This window comes from Clinocottus analis, unplaced genomic scaffold (genome assembly GCF_023055335.1).
Source record: "Clinocottus analis isolate CAN_PGR_092001 unplaced genomic scaffold, fCliAna1.0.p SCAF_37, whole genome shotgun sequence".
Lineage (NCBI taxonomy): Eukaryota > Metazoa > Chordata > Actinopteri > Perciformes > Cottidae > Clinocottus > Clinocottus analis.
The window spans coordinates 373,305-383,417 of record NW_027176120.1 but is presented as its reverse complement, the minus strand read 5'-3'; the positions used below and the strand labels follow the sequence as shown (position 1 = coordinate 383,417).

General features: G+C 44.4%; 1 protein-coding gene across 1 annotated transcript in view; it reads right to left on the bottom strand.

Moving 5' to 3' along the window:
• Positions 1-62: 62 nt before the first annotated feature.
• Positions 63-10,113, bottom strand: part of LOC137799606 (collagen alpha-1(XVII) chain-like) — a 23,401-nt gene continuing 13,350 nt past the window's right edge. The window contains 24 exon segments of the mRNA XM_068596420.1: positions 63-176; positions 1,094-1,147; positions 1,267-1,347; positions 1,433-1,552; positions 1,650-1,799; positions 2,380-2,526; positions 2,703-2,864; positions 3,156-3,305; positions 3,431-3,571; positions 4,545-4,646; positions 4,854-4,970; positions 5,084-5,164; positions 5,261-5,383; positions 5,468-5,596; positions 5,680-5,751; positions 6,173-6,298; positions 7,140-7,166; positions 7,311-7,382; positions 7,563-7,613; positions 7,687-7,713; positions 9,229-9,279; positions 9,374-9,427; positions 9,928-9,978; positions 10,083-10,113. The exon segment at positions 10,083-10,113 is cut by the window's right edge and continues 67 nt beyond it. Coding sequence (XP_068452521.1) covers positions 130-176; positions 1,094-1,147; positions 1,267-1,347; positions 1,433-1,552; positions 1,650-1,799; positions 2,380-2,526; positions 2,703-2,864; positions 3,156-3,305; positions 3,431-3,571; positions 4,545-4,646; positions 4,854-4,970; positions 5,084-5,164; positions 5,261-5,383; positions 5,468-5,596; positions 5,680-5,751; positions 6,173-6,298; positions 7,140-7,166; positions 7,311-7,382; positions 7,563-7,613; positions 7,687-7,713; positions 9,229-9,279; positions 9,374-9,427; positions 9,928-9,978; positions 10,083-10,113 — 2,166 coding nt within the window. The 3' untranslated portion in view covers positions 63-129.

Genomic DNA, 10,113 nt, shown 5'->3' with positions numbered 1-10,113 from the left:
ACCTGGTTCTCACAGCACAGCTGACACTCGGGACGTGTAATGAGATATAGGAACAGATCCGCTGTGTCAGCACTTTACACAACCTCCATATGAAACAGGATAATCTTCTTGAGGCGCCATCGTTCAGACTCAAGCGCCGCCGTCCCGCCTTCTGCTGGTCATCGGGGTGAAGTCTCCTGAAACGCAGCACACGGTGGGTTAATGTGAGCCGGGCTCCTTCCTGCACATCAGCGCTGGACGGCATGTCGCCTCTTGTGGACCTCGACCGGGTCTCAGTGAAACCCCCCAGACCGAGGTCCAATCCTAATCTCCTTAAACCCTGAACCCTCAGGGAGTCTTCAGGGCTCGACGGTGTCAATATGAATGAACTTTGCTGCAACATCACGTGACCGACATAAAAACATATTGTCTACAATTGAACGTCTTCCTCATGAGATGAGAAGTCGTATTAAATTATTTATTTACTTGTTTTTGTCAAAATGAAATGTTTGAATTCATGTGTTTTTATGTTCCATAATGTAAAGGTATTTTATCAGCTAAATGTCTCTGAGGGCCTCTTTGTTTACGGCTCCTTTCTTGCGTTGGGAACTGCGTGTTTAACCTCACGTTGCAATGCATTGTGGGTAATTCCCTTAGGAAAAGTCAGCATCTTTTGCTGATTTACGGAAAGGGATCATTTAGCGCTCAACATGTCCGCCACAGAGCCTCATTTGCATAATGGGACACCCCTCAACCCTCAAGGACTTCACAGGAGCCCTTAAATCTGTGAGGGTGGAGATGGGATTGGGATTGGGATTGTGTTTTCTTGTAGAGCTGCAGAGGAACACGTTAAATCAGTTCAACGCGAGCCTCAATCTGCTTTGTAAAGCTATTGTTCCGTGGAGGCTCCATCACATCAGAAGATCACACAGCTGTTTGAAGACAGACCTGCAGCTGCTTCTGCTCGTGAAGCTGATCAGGTTTTAGAGATTAAACTACGTTTTAGTGTCATCATGATGTGGCCAACAGTGCCACTGGTCAGTACTGTCTGGATGTTATCGGTCAGGATGCAGCTCTAAGAACCGAGGAGAAACTCATCGACCGGCTGACTGACCTCTGTCTCCCTCCGGTCCCGCCTGTCCTTCTGTCCCGGGCCGGCCTTGTTCACCTGCGTCCACACGGACAGAGCAGTTTACTTTATGACCACGAGGACAGTGAAAGAAGAGTGGATTCTTAACCAGGAATAACACGGGGTCCAGACTCCAACAGGATTTATTTTGGATCTACCTCTCTCTCCCCTTGGCCCCGGGTATCCCGGGTCCCCTTTGTGTCCGGGTCTCCCCGGCGGTCCAACAATGGCTGCGTGTCCTGTTGGGGGACAAATCAAGTTCTCAGAAACCCAGATCCTCACATCCCTGCACTGCGTCATCCCTCCTCTGTGTGACGGCTTTACTTTTGATGTACTCCACCAGATCAGGGACGTTTGCGTGGCCGGGCGGTCCGGGGGGGCCGGGCGGTCCCTGGACGACCCGTTCATCGTGGTTCTGATCGCCGTCACGCAGCAGACCGCGAGCTGGAGAGAAAGGGCGACGCGGTGAGGACAAGAGTCGACCTCTCGGGCTTCATGGTACATTTTGGAGTTTGAGGCGTGCAGCATCGCAGCGACGCACCTTTGATGAATCCCAAGAGATCGGTGGCATTTCCATGGGAACCAAACCACCGGCTGTGCCCAGGTGGACCCGCGGGGCCCGGCGGTCCTGGAGGTCCTTGGAAAACACGACTGTTGTATTCCCTCACGGCGTCCTGCAGAAGGCCGCGGGCTGCAAAGGACAAAGCTCTGAGACGTGAACGCTCTGTGCACCTCAGCTTTCACTCCACCAAGGAAACGTGTTGAAGGAAACGTGAATATTTTCAGGTCCATACTTTTTAGTGTAGCTGAAACACTCTGTTTAAGCGCATGTCTCTTTAAGGCGTCCTCTAGTCAGCTCTCATTGGCTTGCCTTCAAAACATGGTGCACCTTGTGGTGCAACCTGCAAAAGTAGTTCTCTAGAGTTAAATTCTTAAGAGTCTGCATGTTACACGCGATCACATGACTTGTGATGCAGGCAGCACACAGCAAAGACACGGGGTCTTCTTCTTGCTGGGCTCCAGACACACTAACGCATGTGTTTGTCATGGTATGACTCTTCCAACGGTCAGACTGGATCCTGAGCGAAGGCCTCTGGCGTCAGAGCTTTGAGGATAAAAGTCTTCATGGGTTCACTTAAAGAATTGTGACTGTGATTCCTAATTTAATTACATTTATTTTACATGATGTTCCACTGGATCTGGAACAAACCCTGTGCTAGAAAGGACCTTCAATAACAAAAGCGCGTACAGTAGAGCTTGTGTTCACTTACATTTGATGTATTCCACCACATCCACGACTTTTTCATGAGAACCAACCAGCTGGCTGTGTCCAGGCATCCCGGGAGGTCCAGGAGGTCCAGGAGGTCCCTGCATGAGGCGCTCAGAGTCCCTCACCACATCTCGGAGGAGGCCGTGGGCTGAGGAGGGAAAGAGATATCTAACAACACGGCAAGGAACGTGAGCAGCAGAACCAGAGCCGCACGGCCGAGGTTCACTGTGGTCCACCAACGAGCAAAACACTGATGACGCACTGATGACGTTTCCTCAGAGAGGAAACATGATCAGGCTCACAAGCGTCCTCTAGTTCACCTACATTTGATGTAGTCAGTTACTCTGACAGCCATGCTGGAGTAGTCTGCAGGATCCAGGATCTGGGCTCTGGGGCTCGGTACACCCGGCTCTCCCTTGTGTCCTTGGGGTCCAGGAGGTCCCGGCGCCCCCGGAAGCCCGAACATGGCTTCTCTTCCAGCGCCACCTGGAGGAAATACAACATACAAGAAACAATTACTGAGTCATTGGGTCATATGTGACAATACATCTGATTTATGAATTTACATTGTGTGGAAGTCTCTGTTGCCTTTGAGACTTCATTAAAGGATCGTTATAGTTTTGTATGGTTGATAAGCAAAAGCCTTGTTATAGATTATTTTTGAACCTATATGCTAAGTATAGCAGAAAACACAAGACAAGAAGTCCGTGTCCTTGAGACTCGGACACGAGCGCTTCAGCTGCAGAGCATCGGTTTGTTTCAGTGAAGTGAACTCACTCATGAGATATTGTTGTCGTTCTGCTTTCGGCATCTCTCTGTTGACGTGGTCAGCGTAGGTCACCAGGCCGTGGGTTCGACCAGTGGGGCCCTCGGGGCCGGAGGGTCCGGGGGGTCCGGGGGGACCCGGCAGGCCTCTGGAGGCGACGGCTTTGGAACGACGGAACAGAGGACTAAATGCATCTTAAACTCATTTACAGGATCATTTCAAGCCATCTGTATTTGAATGTGTTGTCAGATGAACTCATGAGCAGAGTTCATGTTTTCAGTCTCACTTTGCAGGTAGTCACGAATGTCGGAGCTGATGTGGTTCCCAAATCCTGCTGGTCCAGGTGGACCTTGTGGACCAGGAGGACCGGGAGAACCAGGAATACCGGGGGAACCAGGAGGCCCCTGAGAAACTGCTTGATATTCTCCTAGTTGGACAATGAAAATGAACATTTGCTGAGGAATACTCCTGGAGCCAATTACATGAAACCAGAACAGGAAGTGGTCAAACACCTGATTGTTCTGGAGGATCACTGTCTGTGTTCTAGTTAGTGTGCCTTCAGCCGCATGGCGTCAGAGACGAGTCCTAAGAGATTCACCCGGACGTTTTCCCGTAAAATGCGAAAAACAGCGAGAAATTGTCCCATTCACTTGCATGGGGTTTCGTCGTAAAGAGAGAAAAAAAAAAACACTCATCTTTGTGCCCATAGTGATTTTCCATAATTAAACGTAGAGAAATGATTTAAAGTTTAAAACGTTGACAAAAGTCTGGAGTTTATTTGCCTAATTGGACATTTTTTGATAGCTAGCACAGTTTTCATGTAATTATTGTTCAAGTTTAGGAAAAATGTTTGGACAATTTCAGAGTTTACAATGGGTGTGTATGGCACAGAGTGATGGCGGTTAGAGCGGAGCGCCAACTGACAGAGTGAGAGGGAGCGACAAACTGGTGAAAGAATAAAACGTATATTGTCTTCACTCGCACAATGTCCACTCTTCATACACCATTGTTGAATAGAAACAGGAAATCTTGTGCTTGTGGTACACATGCGTCATGGAATCCAACAAACGTTGTACTTTTTTGTCAGCAAGCCTGAAAGCGACATGAAGTCCGACCAACTGCTCCATTGAAAATCACAGTTCAGTGCTCCCTCTGCCCCAGAACCTGGTGATGTCATGACAACCACCTGTGCCCCTCCCATTGCTGCCATGGCAACCAGAGAAAACTGAGAAGCTGTCAGCTGACCAACTGTCAAACGACCAATCAGATCAACACACAAAGCTGAAGTCTTCCTGAGGAGAGACAGCGTCATAAACAAAAGTTATGTATTGCGACGTCTTTTGGCAGTAGTAGCCACTCTTTCAAAATTTCTTTCGAAATTTTGTAGTTGACTTTCTTACTTGATAACGCGTTTCCAGGAGGCCCCGGGGATCCAGGGGATCCAGGTGATCCAGGGGGTCCAGGTGATCCAGGTGATCCAGGGACACCGACCACCCCCCTATCTGGAGACAGACAGGACGAACGGTCAATCAGTCATGTTCTGTCATGGTGGACCGGGACTAGTTTAGTGTCCTCAGAGTGACGGACAGAAGCTGACGTTGAGTCAGGAATGCAGACCCAGCAACACGATCAGCTCCAGACCGAGTTCACCAGAAGACGTCTGACAGCAGTTCCACCTGTAACACTCACCTGTAACCTGTAACACTCACCATTCATGAGGGAGAGGACGCGCTCAGACACTTCCTGGACGTTGATTCCAGAGCTGCCGAGGCCTGGAGCTCCAGGAGGTCCTGGGGGGCCGGCGACGTACCTCCTCACGTCCTCTCCTGGAACCAAAGAATTGAGAAATAGTCTTAAATGCGACGCGCTAAGAGCAGAGTATCAACCAAGAGGCTTCAAGTGCCATTCAAAAGTACTTTAACCAGCAGCGAAGACTTACGTTGCAATAAGTTGATAACGTCATTGACGGAGATGGTGCCAGGTGGCCCTGGAGGGCCTGAAGGGCCACCTTGTCCTCTACCTGAACCTGGATGGGTGAAAGTCATCCCGAAGGTGTCACACACAGACATCCTGTGTAATCATTCATGTATTCACATTATCACATAATCGGTCATACTCTGGATGTAGGCGAGCACTTGGTTGGCCAAATCCTCCACCGGCCTGGCCCCCGTGTCACCTGTGGCCCCTGGTGGTCCGGGAGGACCAGGAGGTCCAGCCAGGTACTGCCTGATGTCTCCCCCTGCGTGTCAAGACCATGTTGTCTTATTCATTCGCTCGCAGAGTAAAAGTACATGAAGCAGAGTAAATACATTGCAGAGCTCACTCTGAAGGTACTCTGCTATGTGCCGGCCCACGTCAGCTGATCCAGAGCCACGTCCATCTCTTCCAGGTGCTCCAGGTGCTCCAGGTGGGCCTGGGGCTCCAGGACTGAATGAGCCACCTGGTACGACACCTTGATGAAGGAAGAGAAGAACTACAATGAGAGGATCTGTTACAGGTCTGCAGGAAGGAATCAGAGCATTGGAGTGAGTTTACCTTCAGGTCCTTGTGGCCCCTCTGGGCCTGGAGGCCCCTGAGGGCCCCTGGGTCCGGGCTGACCTGGGAAACCTGACATAAAAAAAACAAAAGACTGATTTAACATCTGTAAAAGAGCTTTGAGGTTCATCATTGGCTCTTGAAATCCCTCCATCACAACAACAGATGAAGGCTCGGAGATGTTTCTGAAAGCTCTGGAACGTTTCCAGTGAGAGGAAATGTTGAACTAACTCAACATGTTAACGTGATGAATGGCAGCTGTGTATTATTTATTTATAATTAATAAACATTATAAATGAGCAGCAACATATCTTGTTCTTGCTTGAGGGCCACGATGTCCCCGACGTTTTGGACAACAGCTGCTGAGCATTTCCTCTGAAATGTGAACTCTGGTCCACACGAGGCAGCAGGAGCTCCACGGCAGCAGCCGCTTGTCAAGACAACGCGACAGAGTAAAAGTACATGAAGCAGAGTAAATACATGCAGAGCTCACTCTGAAGGTACTCTGCTATGCGCTGGCCCACGTCAGCTGATCCAGAGTCACTTCCATCTTTTCCAGGTGCTCCAGGTGCTCCAGGTGCTCCAGGTGGGCCTGGGGCTCCAGGTCTGGATGAGCCACCTGGTAGGACACCACACGTTATGTCATGTAGAAAAAATGCAGCAATGAATCTTTGGAGTAGTCTTTTGGTGAAATAATTATAAAAAGTGACTCAGATTGACTGCATTTAAAAAGAGAAGGTGAACTTTAGTTTTTCTTAGAAAAAGTGCAGATTTAAGGATCAAACTTTCTTTCCCTTCTCGGCATTAAAAACTACAATAACATGTTTGTGAGGTGAGCAGTGGTCTTCATCCATCAGGATACATGCTCTATATATCAACCCTTGGTCAGATGCTTCCTGTGATGCGGTGACGCTGTGGGTCAATACTGTTGAGCTGCTCTCACTGTGAACCCTCAGGTGCTCTGTGTCTTTAGGCATCAGAAGCCCTAAAACCCTAAATAACTGAATACACTCAGGAGTCCGACAGTAGAGACCAACATCACGTTGACTTAAAGAAGCAGTGTGTGGGATTTGGTGGCGTCTTGCTTTGAGGTTGCAGACACTCCTCCTGTGTGCAGCGTCTCTGGAGCCACGCTGGGTTGGTTTGTTCTGTCGACTGCAGAAACATGGCGGCTGGAACCGGATCGCTCCATAAGTTGATATAAATACATCATTAAGCTAACGGCAGCACGCCGATTCTTAGTTATATACACTAAAGAAAATCTTAATATTCCATTTCTGCCAAGAGGTCACCCGTAGTGCTACACTCATCATTTAATAGACAGATATATCTTTTGGAGCATGTTGTCATGATTGAGCGGTGTGTTGCTGCCGGTGACTCACAACCCTGCACAGCTTCTAAACACATTGTTGAAGATTATTCTCAGTGCATGAGTTGATATGAGATTCAGGATGTCTTACCATTGGAGACCACGGGGACGGCGTAACCTGCAGGGAAGACGACAGTGAGAGAGACGAACTCCAGGAAAACACCGCGATGGACAGGAAGAGTCGACAGGAAGTGTTTGTGTCTAACGGGTCAATCATGTGTCACAACGCACATAAAAGAAGAGGCTCTGTAACAGAGTTTACCTTCAGGTCCTTGTGGCCCCTCTGGGCCTGGAGGCCCCTGAGGGCCCCTGGGTCCAGGCTGACCTGGGAAACCTGACACGAACACCGAAAGACTGATTTAACATCTGTAATAGTGCTTTGAGGTTCATCATTAACTCCTCCATAACAACTACAGATGAAGGCTACGAGCTATGCTAACATGTAGCAACAAAGAGTTATTCTGACATGAGCAAGACATCCCATAATATCCTCTTCTGAAAGCTCTTTACATACCATGAGTTGGTTCCCCTGGACTCCCTGGAAGACCTGGTTGACCTGGTTCACCTGAAACAAGCATCATTACGTTAGGATGTCGTCTCCTCCTCATGATGTATGAAATGGCTTCCAGCCTGCTCACCGTGGTAGCCCTGGGGTCCTTCAGGGCCTGAGAACAATGAACAAAGAGATTAAAGATTAAAGAATATTTATGTAAAGCTGAAGTTCTCAACAATTATGAAGAAGAATCCCAACTCATCTGCCAAGAGTTTCCACATCCACCTGAACAACGTATGCATGAATCATTACATATCCATAGAGATGCATTATTATAGATACAGTATTAAATATACATATAGATACATTATTATAGATTCAGTATTATAGATACATATAGATACATTATTATAGATATAATATTATAGATACATAAAGATATAGTATTATCGATACATACAGATGCAGTATTAAAGATACATTATTATAGATATAGTATTATGATACATTGATAAAGATATAGTATTATAGATACAGTATTATAGATATAGTATTATAGATATAGTATTATGGATAGAGTATTATAGATATAGTATTATGCATACATTAATATAGATATAGTATAATAGATACAGTAATATAGACATAGTATTATAGATATAGTATTATAGATACAGTAATATAGACATAGTATTATAGATATAGTATTATAGATAGAGTAATATAGACATAGTATTATAGATATAGTATAATAGATTCAGTATTATAGACATAGTATTATAGATATAGTATTATAGATAGAGTAATATAGACATAGTATTATAGATATAGTATTATAGATATAGTATTATAGATACAGTAATATAGACATAGTATTATAGATATAGTATTATAGATAGAGTAATATAGACATAGTATTATAGATATAGTATTATAGACATAGTATTATAGATTCAGTATTATAGACATAGTAATATAGACATAGTATTATAGATATAGTATTATAGATACAGTATTATAGACATAGTATTATAGATATAGTATTATAGATAGAGTAATATAGACATAGTATTATAGATATAGTATTATAGACATAGTATTATAGATTCAGTATTATAGACATAGTATTATAGATATAGTATTATGCATACATTAATATAGATATAGTATAATAGATACAGTAATATAGACATAGTATTATAGATATAGTATAATAGATTCAGTATTATAGACATAGTATTATAGACATAGTATTATAGATATAGTATTATAGACATAGTATTATAGATATAGTATTATGCATACATTAATATAGATATAGTATAATAGATACAGTAATATAGACATAGTATTATAGATATAGTATAATAGATTCAGTATTATAGACATAGTATTATAGATATAATATAATAGATACAGTATTATAGACATAGTATTATAGATATAGTATTATAGATAGAGTAATATAGACATAGTATTATAGATATAGTATAATAGATACAGTATTATAGACATAGTATTATAGATATAGTATTATAGATAGAGTAGTATAGACATAGTATTATAGATATAGTATAATAGATACAGTATTATAGACATAGTATTATAGATATAGTATAATAGATACAGTACAGCCCTCTGAGCTGTCTTGAGAGACTTTTCTCTGCATCTGATTTGTTGAACCTACCTGCTGCACCTGGTGGGCCTGGGGGTCCTGGTGGTCCAGCAAAAAAGGTTTCTGAGGAAAACCAGAGAAGAAGAACACGTGAAAAAGATGCCCAGCAAAGTGAGTCAAAGCTGAATATGACAGTTTCTTTGATTAATTTCTCTACCTGAGGTCGGCACAAAGCTGCCAGGCTCTCCTGGAGGTCCAGGTACACCAACTCCTGTTAGGACGACAGAACAAACTTTTTATTCTGAGACTTTAACCCGATAAAAACTGTGGAACCAATGTTGTCTCCAGACCTCTTTTTCCCTGTTTGAGTCGTTGTAGGAACCCCAAATTAATTCCAATACTTGTGTTTATTGTTTATATTTGTTCAGCAAAGTCTTGGGAAGAAAATGTATATCTGAAAAAAAATCACTTCTTAAAGATATATTTTGATGGTAACTATGAACATCCAGCATGATATGAGCCAGATTCCCCAAAAACGCCTCCTGGAGCGTCAATAAGACCTTTTTGGAAAGATTAGGACCTAAAGAATCAGAATCTGGAACAAAAATCACAATAAAACAAAGTCTTGTCCTGTTAGGAAGGAGCTTCAGTCAAGAAACTGTGTCGTTCGGTTCAAAAATGGAAAAAAATATGTGTATTATGCCAAAAGATTGTCTGAATGGGGCATGCTGGGACTTAAGATGGCCGCGGGAGGATTTCTTGCTTGCGTACCTGGCTCTCCTGCAGGACCTCTGCGTCCTGGAGGTCCTTGTTTAGTTTGACCTAAAAGAGTTACAGCAATATTTTCATTATCATCCGTTTGATCCAAGCACTTATGACAAATATTTGAAAAGACCCTGAAACATGAAACATTTCTTTTGACGTACCAGATGGGCCTTGAGCACCAGGGGCTCCAGG